Source organism: Bubalus kerabau, chromosome 14 (genome assembly GCF_029407905.1).
Source record: "Bubalus kerabau isolate K-KA32 ecotype Philippines breed swamp buffalo chromosome 14, PCC_UOA_SB_1v2, whole genome shotgun sequence".
Classification (NCBI taxonomy): Eukaryota; Metazoa; Chordata; class Mammalia; order Artiodactyla; family Bovidae; genus Bubalus; species Bubalus kerabau.
The window spans coordinates 28413864-28439856 of NC_073637.1; the positions used below are offsets into that span (position 1 = coordinate 28413864).

The 25993-nt window shown below is 46.1% G+C and overlaps 1 protein-coding gene across 3 annotated transcripts in view; it reads left to right on the top strand.

Annotated features, from left to right (window-relative positions):
* The window catches only part of CHD7 (chromodomain helicase DNA binding protein 7), a 190595-nt gene that overhangs the window by 49774 nt on the left and 114828 nt on the right, over positions 1 to 25993 (top strand). For all 3 annotated transcript variants that reach the window (XM_055546063.1, XM_055546064.1, XM_055546065.1), the window contains exon 2: positions 12498 to 14338. In XM_055546063.1, coding sequence (XP_055402038.1) covers positions 12674 to 14338 — 1665 coding nt within the window. In that variant the 5' untranslated portion in view covers positions 12498 to 12673. The remainder of the gene's footprint in view (positions 1 to 12497; positions 14339 to 25993) is intronic.

The following is a 25993-nucleotide window of genomic DNA, read 5'->3' on the forward strand; positions in this document are numbered from 1 at the left end:
TCACAAAAAAAGGTAAAATATAAAAAAAGAGATAAATGATTGCGGTAGGTTAAAAACTTAACTACCAAGTTGATAGGCAACTCATAAAAATTAACTGGATATTGATGATCTAAGCAGTTTATTGTCAGCAAAGATTTTCTCCTTTACCGTGGTCAGAAAATCCCTTTGTCCTCACTGTTCCAGGACAAAGCGTCCTTGGCAACTGAACGTGCAGAGAGCACTTGACAAGTGACCAGACCAGAGCACCGAGGGCTTGTGAGGGTAGTTCTGAAGTAGAAGCAAGAGGTGTGTGGTCTGTCAGAACATTTTCTGCTCTTTCTAGGTGTGCGGTGCAGTCTGCAAAGTACAGTGTAGGCAGTTTTCAATTTAATGGGGCACTTCGACTTACGTTCAGAATCTAGAAGACTGTTTTAGAAACTCTGCCGTCTTTTTTGTCATAGCTGCTGATCTTTAAAGACACTAAATTCTCGGTGGTAGCATAGTTTAAAACCTTTCTTATTCTTCAGAATTATTTTATAGGAAAAATTGTGAAGATTTTCAAACCATCTCTGAGAACTGGGCATGAGTAGAGAATTTGGTGTGTTTGGAGGCCTCCTAGACATGGGGCAGAAGCCTGAGCAGTGCAGGGTGGGCTCCATGGACGTGAACACCATCATGAAACGTAATCACGCAGATTCCTCATCAGGATCATCATTTTATTAGCAACTGATGTCGAGGAGTTAAGCTCATGAAAGCCGTACAGATAGGTGGATGCCTCAGTAGACTCTTTTTAAAGCAGGGTAGGTGTCTGGTCATTTTTGTATTCTTGGATTAAACCATCTACAAAATTCAATTATAAGGCGTCATCGGTAGCCTTAAATTATCTCAATTGTCCTCATTATGTGAAACAAACGTCACACCTGGTCATAGCTCATTTTCCCACTTTGCCTTCTCTTAACATTACAGTCTACTTGCTGATTTGAGGTGAACTTATTATTGATCTGTGATCGAAGTGGACACAGTGTTGAAATTTATAACTATATAATAGGATCCCCTTTCAAACTGAAATGTAAGGTTTACCTGCAAGTTAGAATGAGGTCCTCTTGTGAGGGATCTTGCACACTGAGGTAGTGAAAGTGTGAAAGTGAGAGTACTCAGGTAGTCACTCAATCGTGTCTGACTCTTTGCGACCCCATGGACTGTGGCCTGCAAGGCTCCTCTGTCCATGGGATTCTCCAGGCAAGAATGCTGGATGTGGGTAGCCATTCCTTTCTCCAGGGGATCTTCTCAACCCAGAGATTGCACCTGGGTCTCCTGCATTGCAGGCAGATAATCTTGACCATTGAGCCACCAAGCAAACTCAGGTAAAAAGTACTTAAAGCTAGTACTTTTGATGGATTTTGATTTTCTGGGGGGGGAAATATGTCAGGCAGATCTTTACAGGTGGCTGTCAATGACACTGAAGAGTTTGGTGGTACAGTCAGACCATAAAAGGAATGTGCTATGAGCATATTGTAATCTTTTTGTAAGCAGATATAAGGTGTGAATTAATTTACTAAGAATAATATAAAAAGTATTTCAGAAAGTGAGTTTTCCCCGTGGCACACAGCTCACTGGGGAAAAGGCTCAGAAGATTTCAGGGTAATGAGGAGAGGGGTCAAGTTAGGGCTGAGCCTTTGCTCTGAGTGCGGGAAATACACACTTGCAGAGTTTATGGATAAAGCTTTCATCTTTTATTATATGCAAATATGAGTGAAGACATTTAATTGGCTAGAAGAGGTATTAGCTTTATTTAGCTGTACACAGTGGATAGTTTAAACAATAGTTGTGTGTGTTAGTTGCTCAGTTGTGTCCGCCTCTTTGTGACCCCATGGGGTATTGCCCGCGTCTCCTCCATCCATGTGATTCTCCAGGCAAGAATAATGGAGTGGGTTGCCATTTCCTTCTCCATAAACAATAGTTATTTTATTGTAATAGTTTTTGATAATGGTTTTGATTGGCAAATAGTTTTATGGTGGCATTGTGTTGATAGAATCTGTTTGTGTTCATAAGTGTACTTACGGAAAAAAGTTTCCAACTTTGTTATGTAAGTCAGAATAATTATGAAATAATGAATGCAAACTATTTGCTGTATATTCCAGCCTTAATTCCATTTCCTTCATCAAATATAATCTGTTAAAAGAGTAATTTAATACTGTAGTCACGGAGTAAGTAAAGTTTGTTTTGGCCCATTTTTCTGTCTATAGATTTACCTTTTTGAAACAATGTGTGGTTTCCCCAAATACTCTCTTTAATGCTCTTCCAAAGCCCTTCTCAACCTTAACAGTTCTGTTTCCCTTTAATATTGTTCATTTCCCTGATGGAAATTTGAATTTATATAATTCCTTTGTATTTCTCTTTTGTTTGTAATATTGTTACCAAAAAGAGGTGTGTGTGTGGCGGGGCGCGGGGGGGGCGGGAATGGGGGGAGCCTCTGGTTCAAAAGCCAATAAATAGGCTAGGTTGGTGGAAAGGGAAGATTGCTTTATTTCAGATGCTGTCAACTGGGGGGAGGGTGGTGGACATTGTCCGAAGGCCTAATCCCGCCCTGACAAGCAGGGCATGAGAGCTTTTATAGACATAATGGGGTGGGGGGCTCCATGCAGAAATAGTACAGTCATCTCTAACCATCTTCAATTGGTTGTGAGTTGTCTGACTAGCATCATCTTGGTTGTTTTAGGTTCAGTTAATTTTCAGTTCTGGGATGCACTTGTTTCCATTTTTTTGGGGAGGGGGTGGTCAGTTCTTGGAATTGTGGCAGCTCATGTCCTGGGTACAGTCTGGTCATCATGTAGTTAACTTCTGGTACTTTAGTTTCCACAAGACAACTCACAGGATATGGCTCAGAATATTATCTATAGCCCTTGAGAAAGAACTAAAGGTCCTTGACTATGCTTGATGCCTATATTATTATTATTTAGTCCTTAGACAGTTTTTTTTTTGTTCCCACATTTTTCATTTTTCTGATTAAACTTACTCTTTGACTAAAGTTTTTCACAGGCGAAAGGCACGCAGAGGACATGGTTGAGGGGCAAGGACCGTATGGCGCTGCTCCGTTTCAATTTGGCACCTTAGGGCCCTCCAGGCTACCCTGAAACCTCTGCCTTTAGTGTCCTGCGACAGTTGGCCTGGCTGTGTTGTTTAGTTGCTCAGTTGTGTCCGATTCTTTGAGATTCCATGTCTGTGGGATTTCTCAGGCAAGAATACTGGAGTGCGTTGCCACTTCCTTCTCCAGGAGATCTTCCCAACCCAGGGATCAAACTTGTGTCTCTTGCATTCTTTACCCTCTGAGCCACCAGGAAGCCCGGCCTGGCTCTGAGCTCAGGTTGATGGATAAGACTCCCTGCTCGTCACATGTGCTGTGTTCTCGCATGAAAATAGATAAATTATTTTCAGCTGTGGTATTGCTGAAGTTTTTTTTTTTTTTTTTCTTCTTCTTCTTCTTTTTTTCCTTGAAGGAAAAGAACGTTGGAGGTTGTTTAACCACACTCTGTCTCCCTACCTTTCAACCAGGCTGAACTGGGGTACAGTTTTAAACTCTCTGAAACAGGATACCCCTTACAGCTTTCCAGAACCTTTTAAAATGCAAAAGCATGCAGGGAATTGCCAGGTCAGTTAGTTAATCAGTGGCAACTGCAGGAAGTATACACGAAGCGAGGTTCTTCCAAGAGCGTGCACTGTCCTCTCAGCCGCTCAGCATGTTGCCCTTGGCGTCCTCCTGTGATTCAGGGTCTCTTTACTGGGGCAACCCTGGATCAGGTGGTCCCCGGGAGCCCCTTCCTTCCTTCCTTCTCTCCTATTCTCACTCCTTGTAGGCTTGGCCCCACCCAGATGTGTGTGTCTGTGTGTGCACACCTGTGCGTGCCAAGTCTAGCTTGAAATAGGTCTAGAGTGAGTGGGGAGATACATTTTCAAATGCCATTTTTTTTTTAAAGTGGGTTAATTTAATAAGCACATGGCATCATTACCTTTATACACCAGTCAAATTTTGTTTGTCTAAACCATCCCAGGTTCTTTTACAATATTCAGCAAGACACAGTAAGCAGTCACCACATTTCATAAAATTTGTGTTACTCTTCCCTTAGTCTGCCCCACGCACATCCTTGCCAAGTGGGTTGAAGTACATTTCTGAAGTTGACCTTTTCCCCATCCCAAATAAATCACACACAGAATTTCCATTTTCTTATTTCTGGACCTGGTTTCTCTTCTCTTGTTTTCCCCTTTATCTACAATACAATTAAGGTAACATTAAAAAGATAAGGGATGGATCGACATACTTCTTTCACATGGATGTCTGCCTGTGTGGACGTGGAGTGTGCAGCTCTGTGTTTGAGCACTGTCCTCACCCCTTGTCTGCATATAATGCTGCTTATTTGAAGTGTTACTGGAATGTGAACTGCTCTGTCTCAGGGCACTCCGAGCTGCACATGGGAAGATCTCGCAGAATGTGTTCTAGTGTCTGCAGTGAGACAAGCAGTTCAGCTGTCTTCTCAGTGGCCTTATTAGTCTTGGAAGGGATTAATTTCAGGGGGTGATGTTTCAATGTTGAATCACAGGTAGTAAAGGTTGCTCTCTAAAGGACATTGATTCTTGTGCTTTAGTGGGCAGCTTACGTATAGGATACTGTGCATCTTTTGACCAATTTAGAAAAGAAAAAAAAAAGTGCTGAGACCGGGCACTTAGTATAAACTGTGAGATGAGTGCTATTTAATTACTTGCCTTGAAAGAAAATTTATTAGCCCCAGGACTCTTACATAGAAAAAAACCTACCTTTATCTGAAAGGCAGCTCAGAATGTCCAGACTCCTCAAAGTTATGTAGAAATAACTGAAGTATTTCTGCAAGAAACCTGTGAAATAGTGTGTTATGTAACATAGCATTAGATATTAATGTTAACTGCACTTTTTCTTTGTCTTGCAAAAATGATTGTCAAGCAGGTGGATGGATGTATCTTGAAAATTAAACTTTTGGATGTCCACTGTTTGTAAACCCTTACAGATTAAGACTTGTCACTAAGGGTTGTTCCTAGTCCTTTGGGTGAGGTCAGTTTTGCTTCTTCGTGTGTCATGAATGCCAGGACATGCTTCCCTTAAATGTAAGATGGCATGTCTTTGTTTTACTTGCGTGGTAATTCTTTGAGACCTGTTACCTGTTGTTGAGGTCTTCCCAGGTGGCTCAGTGGTAAAGAATCCACCTGCCAATGCAGGAGATGCAGGTTCCATCAGCATTGTCGGGAAGATCCTCTGGAGAAGGAAGTGGCAACCCACTCCAATATTCTTGCCTGGAGAATCCAATGGACGGAGGAGCCTGGCTACAGTCCACGGGGTAGCCAGAGAGTCAGACATGACCTAGTGACTTAACAACAACAACCTGTTGTTTGTGGTTCCTTCTTATGTTAATTGAGGAGAATCACAGCTGTAGCTCAAGAGGCACTCAGGGTCTGTGAGCCGGACTTACCAAACTTCCACAAGTGCAGGAATCACTTAATAACATGCAGACCCTGGGGCAGGAGGTCAGAGTGGGCTCAGGATTCCACATGTCTCACCAGCTCCCAGAGGGTGCCGGTGGTCCCAGCACCCTGCTTCAATGGCAAGGCTGCAGTCTGCAGGGAGAGAGGCAGGTAGAGAAACCAGAGCAAGGTGTGCTTGGTGCTTTTGTAGCTCCTGCCCCAGTGTGGTGGGAGTTCTAGGGAGGGCTGAAGGGCAGGACACTTCGCAGGTAGGCGGTCACAGCCGGGGGGTGAGGAGGCAGGTGTGGAGGTGAGGCAGGTGTGAGGAGGTGGCCAGTAAAGTAAAACACAGCACTGGCAGTGCTTTGAGGGACCCGGCCTGGGTGCTGGTGAAGGTTTCAGGGGCGAAGGGAAGGGAACTGGGGAGCAGAGGACGGGGAGGCCAATGGGGTCTGATCACAGACTGCCATGCAATCTGCTGGAGCCTTTGGGTTCCATCCCGGGAGCTGGGGAACTGCTTTGAGGACTTTAAGCAGGGCGAGAGAGGACTCATGGCGTGGCCGTGAAGATCCTTCAGTCAGGCATGTGAGCGTATTGAGACCCGACTCCAGAGAACCCTCAGCCTTTAAGGTTTTATCCTTCACCAAACCACCATGCCTGATTACATCAGAGACAGCGTGAACCGGAGGAGGCAGTAGACTGTCCAGTGTTTGAGAGGAGCATCCCAGGCTGGATGGGGATGGATGGGCAGGGTGTCCACGGGGCTTTATTAGAACAGCAGGCTACCTGGAACAGGGGCCACGTCTGCTCGTTCAACTCTGTTACCCAGTGTCTATTAAATGTTTATGCAAAGTAGGTCCTCATTAGATATTTTTTAAATGAATGAATGCTGGGAAGGATCGAGGGTGGATTTCCATCATCTGGCGGGGTGGAAGAGGTGGGTGGAGGGAGCTGAGCCACACAATGAAAAATGTGTCTCTTCAGCTATTATCAGCAGTGTTGGAGGCTACCTAGTGATATAAATGGATATAAACACAGCTCTTATTTCCTGTTTTTGGTTTTATTTTTCATGTGGTTCTTGGACTAACATAGACTTCACATCCTTTTTCATTCTTTCTGCATCTTTTTCTTCCAATAGTTCATGAAATAATACACAATACATAATACACAAAGGGAGTGGCTTAGATTTTTGGTTGTTAAAATTAAGCTTGCAAATACTTTATGTAAGCACAACTATAAGTGAAAAGGGCTTTGAAATTAATTATTCCTAAGTGTATGAATTTTGTGTAGTTGAGTTATTAAGAAATAGAAATATATGTTGGTATATATTACAGAAAGGATAAATTGTATAGTTAAAAGAGTTAATTAGCATAGAATATGATATATGGAAAGAATACTATAAATTTTATCACAAGGGATAGGTATGGACCTTTGAAAGAACACTAATCTCTGAGCAGTAGAAAATATTTTTTCATCAAAGAGATTTGCTACTATTTAATATGGTCTTCGTCTAAGAACATTACCTCTAGGAAGAAAACTCTGTAGCATTGCCGTCCATAAAATTTTTTGCCCTGATATAAACGTTCCACGTGTGCACTGCGGCCACCAGCCACGCCGGCCTGTTGAGCACTTGAAAGGCAGCTTGTGCGACCGAGTAGCTGAATTTAGAATTTTCTTTAGTTTTTATTCATTTAAATAGCAACACGTGGCCAGTAGCTGCCGCGTGGCTCAGCACAGTCATGGCCTGGACACACGAATGAGGGAGAAAATGTGGTCTCGCCACGGGGGTGGGGGCTTCAGGAACGGTATCCTTTGGTCCAGCCTGGAGGCAAACCTGGAGCTGACTGGCGGGGAGCTGATGCTGGTCACTTGGAGGTCTTCCTGCCGCTCCCTCTGGGTCTGTGTGTGTGGGCTCAATGCCTCCTCCCACATTAAGTGGCGGCCTGAGCAGGCCCCTGCTTTCCCTGGTGGTTGTTGGGGGCCCATAGCGGGGTGCAGGGATCACCATCCACAGACCTGGTGATGGAGCTGGAAGGATTCTCTTTGAGGAGCAGCCCAGCCATTTGGAGCCTTTTCTCTTCTGTGCATCCCTGCTGTTGGCCGGGGGTCCTTCCCCGCTCTGGTGTGATCTGTGGCCTTGGTGGTCTGAGGTATCTCCCTGGCTGTGCTGAGGGTGAGGAGGTGCCTTTTTTCCTGCCGCTCCACACTCCCTTGGAAATGCTGGCACATGCTTCCCCGAGTCCTGAGAACAGCAATCAAGTTATGTCGCAAACCTCAGGCTCCTGAGAGGTGGGGGAGAGAAATGCAGAGAGAAGGAAGCGCATCAAGCCACATTACACTAAGGTGGTCACTGGCCTCTACAGGGCAGCTGCCTCTGACTTCACACTTGCCCCATGGGTTGGATTTTTATGAAAAAGTGGGTGGCACCCGGATGGCATTTGACTGCCACAGCCGGATACAGAGTGGTTGAGCTGCAGTGAGTATTTTGTCCAGGGAAATGAAAGGTGTTCTGTGTTCACCTCTCTCCTGTCTGGCTTTCCAGGTCACTGAGACACCAAATTAACACCTGACGACACAGACGCCGTCCTACTTGAACCAGAGCATGGCAGTAAATTGTTGTTTATGTAAGCTTTGGAAAGTCAGAGATTCCCTTCAAAATATTAATATGTATTTTCAGACAGCTTGTTTCTTTCATTCTGGTGTGTCTTACTCCCTGCTTTTGCCCACCCCTCTTTTCTGGGTGCTGTTTACTTGCTTTTTGGAGTTGCTAGTTTGCATCCTACTTACTCCCCAAAATATTAACCAATAGCCTCAATACAGTGATAGTATTGGCTTGCTTCCTAAACGTAACAGAGAGTATAAGTGAAAATTTTCTTGAAAGGAAACTCTCTTCTGTTTAGTGGTTTTAGCAGTTATTTTAGTGACCAATCTCTGAATAAATAGGACCCCGTCTAAGACCTTTAATCTTTTGCCCTCACTGGCGAGTTGACATTTCATCTGTACATTTCTCTTTGGTCTTTGGGAACTGTTTGTCGTTAAAATATTTTGTATCAGAGGTTTACTCTTCTCAGTCCATAGAAGTGTTCTTCATCTGTAAAATGAAGAGGGGCTTGGATTAGAGGTCTGCAAAGCACTGGCCAGCTCTAAATTTTCATCGCTGGCTGCACAGCGAGTCTCTGGTCCGGTGTCCACGACCCCCTCAGCAGGGCTGTCTCCTTGTGCCTCTCTTTACCCCAAACACGCCTCCAGATCCTTCTGAACTCAGAAATACTTGCGAGTAGAGTGCTGAGCAGAAGGACGTGATTGTGTCATTATAGGTGTCTGTACTAAAATGTAAATAATATCAGACAGTTAAAGCACTTGTCGTCATGAATTACCAAGAAATATTTTGTAAAATGGTATCCTAAATTTTTACCATAACCCATGAATCTTAATTTTTATTTAAAAAGTTTTAAATAAACTTTTAAACGACAGATGAATGTAACCTCCAAGAGGACAAAAGGGAACTTTAAAAAAAAAAAAATTATTATTATTTGACAGCTTCAGGTCTTAGTTGCAGTGAGTAAGATCTTTTAGTTGCAGCGGGCAAACTGTTCATTGCGGCATGTGGTATCTAGTTCCCCTGACCAGGCATCGAACCCTAGCCCCCAGCATTGGGAGCACGGAACAGAGTCTTAGCCACTGGACCACCAAGGAAGTCCTGGAACTTTGTTTTTATTCACTGATACATCTCTGGCAATTGTGATCAGTTGCCTGGATCACAGTAGAGACTCAATAAATCTGTTTTGAATACATAAACGCGATTTGAGATTTAATTTGATTTTCACTTAAAGCCAAATCAAATGTAAATACAACTTGCAAATTTATTTCCGAAGTGATAATGATGAGAATTATTTGATAACACTGATAACTTGTATTTCTGTTTCTTATTTTTAATAATCTATACCTGTGCCATCTTATATGGTAGCTATTGCTCCCACATGTACCTTTCTGACTTGAAATGTGGCTCTAGTAGGAATTAAGATATACTGTATGTGTGAAGTACATATTGGGTTTCAACGACTCAGTACTGAAAATATAAACCGTCTCATTCATATCAGTTACATGTTGAAGTGATCATATTTTGCATATGTTGGGATAAATAAAAATTATTAAAATTAATTTCACTCTTTTGGGGGCTACTTTTTAAATGTGACTACTAGAAAATTCAAAATCATCTGTGTGGCTTCGTTGGACAGTGCTGGTGTAGACACAGAAAATTTGACCGTGAATGGAGACAAGGGCCAGCCCTCCGGAAAGGAAGCTTATATGAATATCTTTGATAGGAACAAAATTAAGTGTTGCAGCTGTGACTTGGGAAAAGTGGGCATTCAAATGGTCTTGATCAAATTAAAAAAAAAAAAGACCAAAATAAATTAATTAGATTAGCTCAGATCAGAAATATGAAGTCCAGCTACCAGATGGATTCCTCACATAGTCGCCAGCGGAGTGAGTCTCGAGGTCAGGAAAGGGGCAGGCTGGGTGGTGGCTGCCCCAGCAAGCGCGAGTGGTTACCAGCGGCAGACTGGAGCCTAGTGTTTGGGCTCCCCTGCCTGGACTTCACCTTCCTGGGGCCGTAGCTCTGGTAGGTGGCACATTCACTGTGCCCCGTAACTGCCGTTTTCCCTACTGCTGGAAGGTAGCCCCTGGGTGGGAGGCGCAGGGAACCGGAGACCCAAGTGTTGGCTAGGATTACTCGCAGTGTGTGTTCTGTTTTGTCGCTTCCCTGGCCTGGAGGCAAGTTCTCTTTCCCTTTCTCCTTAGCCTTCTAAAGTGAATGCCAGCTCCCGGCTGCCTCTCCAGGCCGGCAGTGCTCGGAGTGTGGTGTCCCAGGTCATCCACTCCTCGGGACTCTTTTTCCCTAGAGGCTGGCTGAGAACCCCATATGGCCCTCCTGTGACACGTGGAGGGCCTGGGAGGATGAAGCCATTATCCTATAAAATAAGGCCATCCAGGACATGCAACTTAGATGCTACCTTCCTTAAGCTAATTTGAAAGGTTATTTTGGTAAGTGGTTAGTCTGCACGGCTGGTTTAAGCTATTATCAAGTCCATTCCTGTATTTATTTCCTTGAAAGCCAGAATGAGCCTTGAATAAATGAAGACTGACTGTGTAGGCTTTTTAGGAGTAAATTCAATTTATAAATATTTGTTTCATTTGGCACTGGAGATTTCGACTGCTCCTGAGTTTGAATTTTAAAGCAGCTGTGTAGTGCAGCAGCGTGTCTGTAAATAAAATGGCTTTCACGCTCACCTTATTTCTACCCGTCTGACCCCTGTTTTTGGAGAAAGTAGATCAGAAAATTCACGGCAGTTAGCGGCCAAGTGAAGAGACCTTTGGCTTCAGCTGACAGCTGTCGCCTGAGCACAGCCGACCCGGAGACCCTCTCAGGTGTTCTGTCTGTAGCTCTGACAGCAAGCAGGAATGCTGTTTACATTTTCTGTAGGCAAAGATCCCCCCCTTGTTGGGGGTGTGTTAGAATAGGACGGTGGACTCTGAATTTCGATCTGTCTTGGGGTGAGTTCTCAACGGTGCTGGAGGTGCTGGCCAGCCCTCCAGCCGGCCCCTTTCCCATGCTTATGTGGTTGGGTGTCAGTAGGATTTATGGCCGGGCCTGTTTATAACATCCCTTTTGAAATTCTTCAACAAGATACTGTTTTTTCAAGTTGGGCAGTATCACACAATGCTTCATGTGCTTATGAAAGAGGGAAAAAAATGAGTTAAATTCCAAAGATGTTTAAGATTTTGGACATTTTTCCTATGTGAATTAGTTCTTTATTAGGCCTGTTGATTTAATTAGCATTGAAAAAAAAACTTTCCTGTTTTGATTGTGGAAACATTGTTTAAATTGGTTATTTTCATCTGATACAGAATCCTTAGGAAGTGTTTGCATAAAGCAGAGTGTTACTTAGTATCCACCACGTGCTGTAAACCTGGGATGCAGATGGGTGGGCCTGCTCCCCCGTTCCCCCACCTGCTCTGGCCTGCCTGGTCCCAGAAGAGGTCAGGGCTAGGGAGAGGGCTGCAGGGACATTTTGAACTTTATTCTGTTAAAAGTTTCAGTTTTGAACGGTTTGGGTAAAGGTTTTCTGTCTCTACCAAGGAGAACAGGCATTGTCTAGAAACTGTCCATCCAACTAGAGTTTGTCCAAGCAGTCACACAGTGGTCCATTCCTAGAGCCAAGGGCTGGTGGGTGAACGATGAACCTGTGATAGGTCTTCCTCTGGTGGGGGTGAGTGGGGGATGCTGGAGAATGAAAGTCTTCCTTCCGGTCTCTCTCTGGCCTCGTCTGTTCCTGCCATCAGATTTAAGGAAGTGATGAGTGGTCACACCACTTGCAAGTGGGCCTTCCATTATTTTTGCTGCCCCTGTCTCCTTCGACACCCCTGTTGCCATTTCCTTGTTGGTTGTATGTGGGCCGTAAATATCCAATTTGTACGAAATGACTGATTTTGGTATTTGTATAATCCTCTAGTCAATTTAACTAAGTTGAGCTTTTCACAGCCCTTGGTGCAGCGGCTGCTCATCTGATTACACCGCTCAGGGGAATAAGGTTAAGGGCGGGCTGTTGGTAACCGGAGCATTTCCAGGGCTTTAGTGCAGCAGATGGGCTGCTTGGCGATAGTCATGCATCTGCTGGCCTGCTGTGGCAGCTGCTGCTGCTTCATGTTGTGTTCTTTTGTTCTGTTCCATCCAAGAATGGAACGCGAGGAAGTGTAGTGAATGGATTAATTTAAGGTTAAGGTTAGTGTTTTGCTTGCTTTCTAAGTAACCGATCATAACAATGCTTTTGGTAGAAGCTAATGAGTTTCTCTTAAAGTGAACTAGATTTATAAAATATGGCTCAGTGAGGGGGCTAGATTAGTATTGTTGGTGGAGACCAAATTCAAACGTGTAAAATGCTGGCAGGTTTTTTTTTTTTTTTTTAATCATTTGTCCCTAATTCTTTGTTTTCTTCCTTCCTCCCCACTACCTCCCCGATCCCTTCCAGGACCTCGATCCAGACTTTGCCTGACACTGCAGGGTCCAAGAGAATTAAAGAAATATGGAGTGACATGAAGAAGATTAGTCAGGATTATAGGCTCTGAGGACAAGCCCTCAGTGAAGTGAAGCACAGACGAGCTCCCGCGCTCTGGTCTGGAGGAGCCAGCCGTGTGCTGGGAGAAGATGGCGGATCCAGGAATGATGAGTCTTTTTGGCGAGGACGGGAATATTTTCAATGAGGGCCTCGAAGGCCTGGGCGAATGTGGTTACCCTGAAAACCCCGTGAACCCCATGGGTCAGCAGATGCCTATAGACCAAGGCTTCGCCTCCCTGCAGCCTTCCCTCCACCATCCCTCCACCAACCAGAATCAAAGCAAGCTGACCCACTTCGATCACTATAACCAGTACGAGCCGCAGAAGATGCACCTGATGGACCAGCCCAACAGAATGCTGAGCAATGCCCCCGGGAACGGACTGGCGTCTCCTCACTCGCAGTACCACACCCCTCCCGTCCCCCAGGTCCCCCACGGAGGTGGCGGGGGCGGCGGCGGTGGCGGCCAGATGGGCGTCTACCCGGGCCTGCAGAATGAGAGGCACGGGGGCCAGTCCTTTGTGGACGGCAGCTCCATGTGGGGCCCCCGGGCCGTGCAGGTGCCCGAGCAGATCCGAGCCCCCTACCAGCCGCCGCCGCCGCCGCCTCCGCAGCCCCAGCCGGCCCCATCGGGGCCCTCCGGGCAGGGCCACCCCCCACACCTGCAGCAGCTAGGCGGTTACCTGGCGCGGGGGGACTTCTCCATGCCGCAGCATGGCCAGCCGCAGCCGAGGATGGGCCAGTTTCCCCCGGGCCAGGAGGGCCTGAGTCAGGGAAACCCTTTCATCGCTGGCCCCGGGCCGGGCCACCTGTCGCACGGCCCCCCACAGAGCCCCGGGGTGGCCCCGAGCCTGCGCCACGCGGTGCAGCCCTTCCACCACCACCCTCCCACCGCTCTCCACGGGGACTCGGTGGCCCACAGCCCCCGGTTCTCCCCCAACCCCGCTCCGCAAGGGGCCGTGAGGCCGCAGACCCTCACCTTTAGTTCTCGGAGCCAGACAGTCCCCTCACCCACTATAAACAACTCAGGGCAGTACTCCCGCTATCCTTACAGCAACCTAAATCAGGGATTAGTTAACAGTACAGGGATGAACCAGAACCTAGGCCTTACCAATAGCGCTCCCCTGAACCAGTCCGTCCCGAGGTACCCCAGCGCGGTGGGATTCCCGCCCGGCAGCGCCCCAGGACTCCTGCACCAGCAGCCCGTCCACCCCAGCGGCTCACTGAACCAAATGAACGCGCAAACTATGCACCCTTCGCAGCCTCAGGGATCGTACGCCTCCCCGCCTCCCATGTCACCCCTGAAAGCGATGAGCAGCAGCGCGGCGGGCACGCCGCCCCCGCAGGTGCGGCCCGGCAGCGCCCCCATGGACGTGGGCGGCTACCCGAGCATGCCGCACCAACAGCCGGCTCACCAGCCGCCAGGCGGCGCCCTGGGGCTCGGACCGAGGAGCTTGGGCCCGCGGAGCCTGCCGCCGGCGCGCCCGTTCCTGGGCATGTCCCCGGCCCCGCACCTGAGGCCCAACGGCTGCCCCGGTGTGAGCCTCGCCGACCCGCAGGCCGTCCAGGACCGCCTGCTCCCCGGCCAGCAGCACCCCGGGCCGCAGCCGGCCTTCCAGCAGCTGCCCAGCTGCCCTCCGTTGCAGCCCCACCCGGGCCTGCACCACCAGTCTTCACCCCCGCACCCGCACCACCAGCCTTGGGCGCAGCTCCACCCCTCGCCCCAGAGCACCCCGCAGAAAGTGCCTGTGCCTCAGGTAAGGGGGGCGCGGCCTCGCGGTGACGCGGCCTCGCGGTGACGCGGCCTCGCGGTGACGCGGCCTCGCGGTGACGCGGCCTCGCGGTGACGCGGCCTCGTCACGCACTGCTCTCGCGAGGTTTCCCATTAACTTTGGGGAACGCTTCTTCACTCCAGGTCCTTTGTTTTCTTGAAAGCTGCTCCGGAATCTTTTTTCCCTCTACTTCTTGTTGTTCAGTCGTATTCGACTGAACGTACGTAGCCCAGACGTATCCGACTCTTCGTGACCCCATGGACTGTCGCACGTCAGGCTACCCTATCCTTCACCATCTCCTGGAGTTTGCCCAAGTTCATGTTCATTGCATCAGTGATGCCATCCAGACGTCTCATTCTCTGACAGTCTCTTCACTTTCTGCCCTCAATCTTTCCCAACATAAGGGACTTTTCCAAAGAGTTGTCTGTCTGCGTCAGGTGACCAAAATATTGGAACATCAGCTTCAGCATCAGTCCTTCCAGTGAATATTCAGGGTTGATTTCCCTTAAGATTGACTGGTTTGATCTCCTTATGGTCCAAGGGACTTTCAGGAGTCTTCTCCAACACCAGTTTGAAGGCATTAATTCTTTGGCGTTCTGCCTTCTTTACTGGTCCAGCTCTCACAACCGTATGTGACCACTGGGAAGACTATAGCCTTGACTATACGGACCTGTGTCAGCAGAGTAATGTGTCTGCTTTTCAACATATTGTTTAAGTTTGTTATCGCTTTCCTGCCAAGAAGTAATCGTTTTTTGATTTCATGGCTGCAGTCACCATCCTTCTATTAGTTCCTTAACTTACTCTCTCACTTAGTGGCTTGTGCATTTATCCACTTTTTCGAAAAAATAAAAAATCTTGAATCCCCCTGCCCTAGGACTTGTGCTGGAGCTAAGAGTGCATAAAAAGCCAAACCCAGGTCCTGCTTGCAAGGAGCTCTGTTGTCATTGCCAGCGAGGAGGTGGATATTGGACCCAAGTGTTTTTCCCTTCTCTTTATTTTTCTATGCTGTTCTCTCTACCCCTCTCTCCAATTTAAAAACACACTGAGCCTTGGTTTCCAGCAATGTTTCATGTGTTTGTGGTAGTGCCTCCCACCTCTTTTAGGAAATCATTATTTTAAAATAATTTTTATCAATCATATTTTCAGTTCAGTTGCTCAGTCGTGTCAGACTCTTTGCAACCCCATGGACTGCAGCACGCCAGGCCTCCCTGTCCATCACCAACTCCCAGAGTTTACCCAAACTCATGTTTATTGAGTTGGTGATGATTTAATTAAAAATTAAAAATCGTATTTTTAATAAATATTAAATTTTATTTTATTGTTATTTTCCTTACAACATGTCTTCTGAACCAGTTGTTGAATGTTAGTGTGAACTTAACTTGCAGCCTGCAGAAAATCATAGTAAACAACAATCCACAGAAAGTGTTCAGTCTCTTAATAGATTTGGATACCTAGCACTGAATGCAGAGGTCTCCCTTTTTATCAGCTGGGATTTCATCTTACAGAACTTATAAGCAGACAGATTTAGGTTTTAAGCTCTAGTATTCCCAAAGACATCTTTCCATTATAAGTGTTGGTGTTTGTGCCCTGGGTCTAGGAAAAATAAATTAATGTCTGTACGTACAGAGTATTTGGAGTACTGTTCAGAAATACGTATTGATCTTCCACTGTGATTGCAGCCCTGAGCGTAGATGGCACAGTGTGATTTTAGAGCTGTAAGGCACAATGCTCGTTCCTAACGAACTTGTAATCAATTTGGGAAACCATGACTGATATGTGAAAGTATAAATCAGAGGGAGAGACCATGCATGGTTATGCGACAGGTGTCCAGAGAGAGGCGGTGCCTGTTGGTGAGGGTGCTTGGAACCTGGTTAGGACTTAGCCAGGGGTGTGAACTGAGGACGCATTGCAAGTACATCAGAGGGGGCATGGGTTGTTGAGTTTGCTGCCGGCAGGGCCTGGGCATAGAGGTCTATATTCTGCTGTAAAGAATTTGGACTTTACCAGTGATAATGGACTAGACAGTGCCTGGGCTGGTGGGGGAACCTGGAAATGAGCTGTGAGTCTGGAGCCCAGGCCTTGTGAGGACAGTGTGACCAGGGATTGGGGAATGGGAATGGGAGAGAATGAAGCTACATGCAGGTAAAAGGGTGGGGTCTGGAAACAGAGCCTTTTAGGGGGCATCGCGGGTGGAGAGGCATTTAGATCAGAGACTCAGACGCTTCTGCCTTGGTGGGACTAGGGAAGTGAAGATCAGGAAGTCTCTGGGGGACCTTAGGACACAGTGGGGGTTTGGGGAAGCTGTGCTTACAGGCCCGACACACTTGGGGATTCTCAGGATGGGTCCTGAGGTCGGGGGGCCACAAGGGCCTCAGCTACCTGGCCTGTGCTCCCCCAGAGAGAGCCACTTCCCATCCTGGAGCCTCACCTGCAGTGATGGCAATGGGCTCCGGAGACCGTGGACAGCATGGAGGGAGGGCAGGAGGGCTGTCCACCAGCTTCTGGGGCCTTGGCCCACCTGGGTGGCTCCTAGGGCAGGAAGGAGCTTGACTTAGTTTCCAGGGAGTAGTCCCTTCTTGTTCCCCCAAAGTTTCTTACAGAACATGGGATCTTCTCAGAGCAGTGGCCCTTAGACACCTCCTGGTCCCAGCATCTTCTCTCCTCCCTGGAGGACAAGCACAGTAATCCCATCCCTGGGTGGAAACTGCTGATCTCCTCCAGCTTTCCCTCATTTTAAGAGCTCAGATGTTTTAACAGAGGTTCAGAGGACATAGATGAGTGTGTGGGCTTTGAGTCCCCTAGTGCCTGGGGTCTGTGCCCTGGTAGATACCGGTGGCCACCAAATGCATTTCTCTTTATCTCCAGCTCCATCCTCTCGAGCACAGCATCATAGACTAACCTGGAACTGTTTATGAGGTATATTAAACAAGTAGATTTGAGGTATTTTTATTATCTAAGTTTAGTTGCCTTTTTGAACATTTTTGCATGGTATTTGCTTCTTTCTTTCTCCTCAACTTTGCAGAACCTCTTCAGCTTTTGAAGCACTCAGTTCTGAAAATCATACTGGCGTAAAGTCTCGAGATGACCGTGGACTTTGAAATCAGAAGAGTGTTTGAATTACAGCTCTCCTTATTTGCTTGGTGACCTGAGATAATTTCTTACCCTCTCTGAACCTCAGATTCATCATCAGTAAGAGAGGAAGAAGTGCCCATCTCAAAGGGCCTTGAGGTCAAGTAGGGTAATATACTCATATCGTGAGAGTGTGATCTCTAGCTTACGGTGCATGCTTGTTGTGCTTAGTTGCTCAGTTGTGTCCGACTCTTTGTGACTCCATGGACTAGCCCTCCAGGCTCCTCTGTCCATGGGATTCTCCAGGCAAGAACACTGGAGTGAGTGGCCATGCCCTCCTCCAGGGAATCTTCCCAACCCAGGGATTGAACCCCGGTCAGCTGCATTGCAGGCGGCTTCTTTACCGTCTGAGCTATCAGGGAAACCCGTAAAGGTCAATTCTCTTCTAGGTTCTACTTTCTGATCTGCTGCAGTGAGAACCTTACTTTGTAATTTGTGTCATTTCACGTGTACTAAATACAGTAAAAAGTCACTTTTGTTTTTAAGGAACAGGTTACATGTTATGAAATATGGCCTTAGTTATGAAACATTAAATTTGACTTGTGCAAATATCACCCCCCTTTTAGCTCGTGTTTCTGGGTGTGGTGAGTTTAATGGAGTGGATCCTTCAGTAACCTCAACACCTCTCTCTCCCTGGGACTGACTCACATGCCTCAAGCAAATCATCTGTCTGATTATGTTTTGCTTTAGAACTACTAAAATTATTTTACACTTCGTATATGACACAATGGTGGTTCAAAACCATGCTGTGTAGCAGGGAAATTACCAAATTAAGTTGAAATGTTCATGTAATTTGCTGAATTAGCACATTCAGATAGGATTATTGACTTTTTTATCTTGAGTGTTTTTTTTTTTTTTTTTACATTTTAATAGAAGTTATGCTTTTTAGATGTTTCATGGGTAGTGAACAGATATTTTTAAAATTCTATCACATGTTTAAGTATCTTTGAAGATAAGTCACTTTATAATGAAGAGTCAGCAAAGGAGAATATTAGAACAGACACCAGAGTTCATCGGGCCATATGTTCATTGTGTGGACGCAGTCTTTAATGTTAGCTCCAGACTAGCTTGATGATTTGATGATACAGCTTAGAGGGAAAGAGAAAACCTAGCTTCTCTTTCTTTTCAACAGCTGATTAGGACAGTAGTTTCCCTCTTCATCTCAGACCACCCTCCCTCCCTCCTTCCTTCCTTCCTATCAATCATTAAATAGTTTATTTATATTTTAATTTTTTTCTTCCAGTTTTGTTGAGATATAGTTGACCTGCAGCCCTGTATTAAGTGTACAAGGAGTATGGTATAATGATTTGATTTACATATGTTATCAAGTGATTGTCAGAATAAGTTTCGTGAGCACCCATCATCTAAGTCCAAAATTAAAGAAACAGAAAAAAATTTTTTTTCTTGTGATGAGGCCTCTTAGGCTCTCCCCTCATATCACCTTTTACGTATGATATACAGCAGTGTTCATTATGTTTATTATGTCGTACACTGTACCCCTGGTACTTATTTATCTTATAACTGGAAGCTTGTAACTTTCACCACCTTCCTCCAATTCCTTCTCCTGTAGCCCCTGCCTCTGGTAACCACAAATCTCATCTCTTTTTCTATGAATTTTTGTTTGTATTTCAGGTGTAATTGACCTATAGCACTGTAGTGTTAGTTTCTGTTACACGACACGGTGCTTTGAAATATCTGTGCATTTCAAACTGGTCACTACAGTAAGTCCGGTTACAATATGTCACCATGCAAAGATGTTAGGTAATCGTGGGCTGTATCCACCACATTGTACGTTTCACAGCTGTGGCTCATTTGTTTTGTAACTGGGAGTTTGTCCCTCTCAGTCACCCTCACCTATTTCTCTTCCCCTCCACCCCCTTCATTCCAGCAGACACCTGTGCGTTCTCTGTGTCTGTGACTCTGTTCCTGTTTTGTTGTGTTTGTTCATTGGTTTGGCTTTTTTAGATTTCACATGTAAGTGAAATCATACAGTATTTGTCTTTCTCTGCATCTCAGTCCCTTTTACGCTCCTTAAAATTGTTGGTGACTCTAGGATTCTTTCTATTTTTATTGTTTTTAACACCAAGAACATTTTATACTGGGATATAGCCAATTAACAATGTTGTGATAGTTTGAGGTGAGCAGCGAAGGGACTCAGCCGTATATAGTTGACTTTCAAGATTCTTTACGGGAGTTTTATGTGTTAATATTTGTTGTTTTGGAAATTTAAAGCGAGGACAGTTTGAAATATTTGTTACTTGTTTGTAAAACGAGTAAAAATAATAAACCATTATGTGTTAATGTTCATCACAATCTGTAACTGAGAAGCAGCTGTGTTCCAAGAAAACAAAACCTCAGTGGCATTGTTTTACCTTTTCTGAGATGCTGCGTTCTAACAGCTGTTTCCTCGTGCAGTCTGCAGGCAAGTCATGAGCCTCTGGCCAAGTCCTGTGCATTCGGAGAGAACGAGTGTGAGAGGCTTGGTGACATCTCAGTGTCACCTACAAAAAATACCCCGAGCTCCTGGAGCCCCGCTCTGAGAACCAGCCGTGTGGAGGCGGGAGTGTAGACCTTGGAGTCTACAGTTTCTTGGTAGGAGAACTGCCAACTGATTCCTGACCCCACGACCCCAGCGACTCCACCTCAGGGCCCCTTGCCTTCTCTCCAGAATGAGGGGTGACCCACCCTCTTGGTTAGAGGCACAGGGAGAGGAGTGGTAGCATCCGTTAGAATCTAACCTTGTGTCAGATGCTCAGTGGGGACTCAAAAGTGACCCTTTGTCATCAGGCAGGCATTAGAATTGCTTGCTGTGGAGTTGGGGGAATGACCCCAAGCGTTCATTCTAGGGTTGCATGTGGTCAGAGCTGTTGGATCCCTTCCCTCGGTTCCTGGGAGCAGTTCACAGATGCCCAGGCTCCCCATGCTGCTCCCTGGGGGAGAGGAGGAGGGCTTGTTGGGCGGAGGGGGGTGCGGGCTGCCTCTGGAAGGCACGCTGCGGTGGTGAGTTTGTGTGTTGGGGGGCAGCTCGGCACCCAGTCTTAGGAGGCGAGTTGGGGGCCTGGGAGGGTGTTCTGGGCAGGTGCTGTGTCTGCTGAGCTGTGAAGCATCAACTGAGTTGAGTGGAGGGTGGGAAAAGGCAGGCAAGGTGAGAGTTGGAAGCCTAGGAGACATGAGGGCAGAGAGAGAGAGGGAGTGAGCCCAGGGCCCTGCATGTCCCTCAGTGTTGCTGGACGGTGGGACCAGGGCCAGGGGGACTCCCCTCTCCCCAGCATGACCCTCAGACCAGGCTCCGTGTCCACGGGTGCACTGGGAAGGTGCAGAGGGACCCAGCACCATCCTTGGGAGGAGGGAGAGAGCGGAGAATGGGGCCAGGTGGACGCCGGTGAGAACTACCCAGAGGGAAAGCTCCGGATATCATTTTTCTCTTGAAGAGCTTGTGGGTTGTCCTACAGGTCACAGGTGAACTTCCGAGTTTCTGAATGACTCATCCCGCTCGAATCTACAAAGGTGTAGATTTATTGACTATACTCTGAGGTGGGCAAGTCCGTGAGATTCTTAGGATCCTTATGTGTTTGTGTGTGCACGCTCGGTCATGTCTGAGTCTGTGACCCCATCAGGCTCCTCTGTCCATGAGATGCTCCAGGCAAGAGTACTAGAGTGGGTTGCCATTTCCTTCTCCAGGGGATCTTCCTGACCCACTGATTGAACCTGTATCTCTTGCATCTTCTGCATTGGCAGGCAGGTTCTTTACCACTATGCCACCTAGGAAGCCCCACTGTGCTCTTAGAACAAGTATGTTTTGGATGTATTTGTGCTGCTCTCATTAATTTGTCCTGAAATACAGTCATGGTGAAGGAGGACAGAAGCAGAATGCATCTTTAAAGGACCACTTAGATTGAGGTGATGGATAATAACTCCTGTGTCCTAATTTTCCCATGGGAGATAAAAAAAGGATCCAAAAGAATCACTGTTGCAGCTTTTCCCATTCTTTCTGTGATGTGTTATGAATAGCTTAAAAAAAAAATAGCCTTTCTGGGAAACCCTTTTCCTGGTAAATGTCAAATAGAGAAATCCTCTCAGTTCACCCGGTAAATAACAGAATTGCAGACATAAGCAGAGTAATTGGCAACTACTAAATACATTTCATGGAAAAAGTGGACCTGCATCTTTTGCCTCATTTATGAAAATTGTGGTCAGGAGTAGAGAAAAGGACCTTTTTCATTGAGAGTGGATGTGTCTCTGTGAATAGCACTCTGGACAGACTTACACTTTGACACCCCTGATGATGTCTGGTGGAGATGGGGAAACAGATCAGCTCCGAAGAAAACGTGTATTTGACCTGAGTGGCGCCCGGGGGCTATGGTCAGTGTGTCCTTGCTGAGAGGCACGCAGGGTCAGGCCTGCTGGAGTAGCTGCCCTGCTGAGCCCACAGAGGAATTCAGAGGGAGCCCACCCGCTCCTCCAGGCACTGGTCTTCAGACACCTGGGGTTAGGGCAGCCATCCCCTCCCCGATTGTTTCCGGTAACCCCCTGTCTTTCATGAAGACTGAAGGTGTTTCTTCTGACCAGTCCTATCCGTATATTTTACTGCTCAGTGAGTACCGCCTGCATTTCCCCTGAGCACAGCTGGTTTATTCCAGAGGCCAGCGATTCAGAGGGTTAAAATGGAAAATGCCAAGTGTAGACTTAGAGCAAAGAAAACATTCTACCCCATCTGTCCTTTTACCCCACACTCTGAAAGCATGAAATGAGCCGAATGCTAAATGGTAGGTAGCCTTGCCTCTGAGCGGCTTTTATTTTCTACAAGGGTATTGTTTTCTGCGACTCTCAAAACCATAGATAACGAGAAGTTCATTTTTAAATTGACTTTATGGATCAGCCTGCATATGATCCATCTGCTAACTGTCCCAAGCAGCCAGTGAATTTTCTTAACTTTTAAGAAGTCACTTTTAGATACTGCTTTTTTACGTTGTACTGGGTTGCCTTCATTCAGTTCCATCAAAGAAATATTTATTGAGTGCTTCTTAGGTGCCACACCCTATTTAAGGACAAGGTTGGTGATGTGGCGGGAGGCAGGGAGAAGGCCAAGGCCTTCACTGAGGTGGATAGGGAGTTTTGTCATTGAGGTGCAATCTCCTGGCCATCATTTCTTTGTGTACTTACTAGGTTCTAGACCAGTGCTGTCCAACTGAAATACAATAGGAGCAGTGAATGCTAGCCACATGTGTTATTTTAAATTTTCTAGTCACTACATTAAAAAAAGAAATGATATATTACTATTATGTATTTAATTAACCTGATGTATCCAGGATATTATTCTAACACATAATCAGAATAAATAATTACAAACAGGGTATTTTACAGACTATTTGAGATCTAGGATGTATTTACAGGCAGAACCCATCTGCATTTGTACCTGCATAAAGCAAACCAGTAGTCCATGTGGATGGTAGCCGCCATATTGAACACCGCAGCACTATACTCTTTCCACAGCAGCTGCTTCCGGTTATCTTGGAAAACAAGAGTGTAAAAAACTAATGCAGATATAAATAAACTTAAAATTGTTTAGTCTAATAATGAGTCAGCCTCCAGTACAGGTGTCAACACCCTCCTCGTAAAGTTGGGAAATTAGTAACTTTTTTAAAGGTATAAACAGTACGTGGTATTGTTGCAGGGTGTGTGTGTGTGTGTGTGTGTGTGTATGTGTTTGTGTGTAGTATTAGTATCAGTTCCTAAAATGATAGATTATCAAAGTGAAATTTCCTTTATTTGGACTTCAGAGAAAGCTGTCTTTCTACTTTATTGTAAAATAATGTAAAAATAACATTTTTTCTCAGAAAGATGAATTACAGCCATTTTTAAGATTTTAGTTTCAAGTGGTTTGGGGATACTTTTCATAGTTATTCTCTCCTCCCTTCCCCTTTAACTTTTCTTTGCCCCTCTGTGTCTAATGCTTGTTTCTTTATGAAATTGGTCCTTCGTTTTCACTATTACGCATGCACTGCCACTCTTCCACCCCCACTCTTTTTTTTTCCTTTCACCTTTTCTTCTCTGCTGCTCTTTCTTCTTCGTTTTATCATTTTTTCAGAAAGGCAGTCTCTGGCACTGCAGAGAGGTAGTTGGCCGGGGAAGGAGAGCTGGGAGAAGGCTCAGGGGGACAATTAGGAAAACAGCATCGCTGGCCCTGACTTGGAGAATGTACCTTAATCTTGACATCTCAATATCAGTCTCTGTCCTCTGCAGTTACAGCTGTCAGTCTGCAGATAATCTCTAGGTAACCATGGGGAGCTGACCCTTGTTCTGCCCTTGTTACTGGCTGCAGCTCTTTATCAGCGAAGGAAGTCAGTAGCAAACTTGTGCTTTTGCCTTGCGAAACCTTAGTAGGTGATGGTGCATCACCATGAGGGAGGTTTCGTTTTTTTCTTCACTTGCTGTTAAAAACAAAAAACAAAAAACAGAGGACCTTCTAGGGCCTGGGCCATGGCACTGGGTCCAGGTCCTGGCGGCAAACTTAAAGGAAGTTGGCAAAATGCTAAGCTATCAGCAACACTTTAAAAAGCTAAAAGTCAGCACAGAGGCGCTTATGGTTCTACTAGCTTGTGCTCTGGTTTGGGTTGAGTGATGAGAATGAAGATCTCGTAAGACTGGGTGCTGCTGCTGCTGCTGCTGCTAAGTCGCTTCAGTTGTGTCTGACTCTGTGAGACCCCCTATCCTTAATTCTTCTTTCAGTGATTGAATTAAAATCAGCACCCCAGCAGTCACTTGAAGGAAACATGTCATGTTGATGCCCATTTGTGAAGAGCATGGTGTTCGTGATCTGCTTTTATAGTGTTTTTGGTCTCTTCTCTGTCGCCTACTGTGTTTAACTCTAGACAATTGCGTACCACTGATTGCAGGAGAATTCTTAGACTTGAACGCTAACCGGGTGGAAGCAAAATCAGTTGTTTTAAGTTGTAAGGAAGAGGTGTTAATCTTAAGAGCTGTTTTGTTCTGCTTGTTTGCTTTGGCCATGGGTATCAAGTGCTGGAGAATATTGAAGGCGGTGCAAGTGGTGGTGGTGGAAAAACCTGGTTAAGAGTTCCTGTAATGCTGTTCACTTGTGCTTGCCTCCCTGGCCATGGTCTGGCTGGACAGGTGGGCAGCATTAGCATAAGAATCCCACCCCCAGGGAAAAGAAAAAAAGAATCCCATCCTCTCTCCCTGAGATAGGCTATGAAGCTCCTGCCTCTTGCTTACTGTAGACTGTTACGAGCATCGCAGGGTGAATCTCCCTGTGACTGACTCTGTGTGTGTGTGTGTGTGTGTGTGTGTGTGTGTGTGTGTGTGTGTGTGTGTGTGTTAAGTCGCTTCAGTTGTGTCCGACTTTGCAACCCCATGGACTGTGGCCCGCCAGTCTCCTCTGTCCATGGGATTCTCCAGGCAAGAATACTGGAGTGGGTTGTCATGCTCTTCTCCAGGGGATCTTCCCTACTAGTGAATAGGCAGTGACTTTTCAGATCATCCTTTCCCTAGATGTTAATGAAATGATATTTCTGGATGTACTTTTTAATGAAGGGATGGTATGTAGACTTAAAGTTCTTATCGAAAATAGGAATACTTGAAGTTAAAGTTCAGTTTTTAGGTCAGGCTCCTAGATGGACTTGTGCAATGTGAACATTCTCTTTAACTAAGAAAAAAATTATATAAAATTGTGAGATTATTCAGATGTGCACTTCCCTGGTGGTTCAGATGGTAAAGAATCTGCCTGTAGTGTGGGAGACCTGGGTTCGATCCCTGCGTTGGGAAGATCCCCTGGAGGAGGGTATAGCAACTCATTCCAGTATTCTTGCCTGGAGAATCCCCATGGACAGAGGAACCTGGCAGGCTACAGTCCACAGGATCGCAAAGTCAGACATTACTGAACGACTAAGCACATGATGTATTTGTTTTCACTGTTAATGCAAAAAACACCTCAAGGGATTTCCCTGGCAGGCCAGTGGTTGAGACTTCGCCTTCCAGTTCAGAGGGCGCAGGTTCAATCCCCGGTGGGGGCGCTAACATCCCACATGCCTTGTGGCAAAAAAACAAAACAAACAAACAAAAAAAAACCCCAAAACATAAAATAGAAGTAATACTGTAACACTTAAAAAGTGGTCCACATCAAAAAATCTTAAAAAAAGAAAACACAAACAAACAAAAAAAACCCTCAAAATGTCAGTGTGAAGTGGCCAAACTTGAGTTGCACTGTAGAAGTGGCTAGAAATGGACGGTGGGAACTTATGGAGAATTTGCCTTCATCCTGGCATTTTGCCATTACTGTGCCCCCCTGCAGCTCCAGGCTGTAGCCTCCGGATGACCTGGGGTGGCCGTGGGCAGCAGGGGCACTGGCACAGTTACCGCTGTGATGTGCCGCTGCTGCTGCTTTAAATCGACCCCTTGCTAAGCTCACTCTGTTTCTGGCTCTCCTCATGCTGCAAGCACATTTTCATGAAGGAGAACCCATGAGATGCATGGAGGCGTGCCAGGGATTAA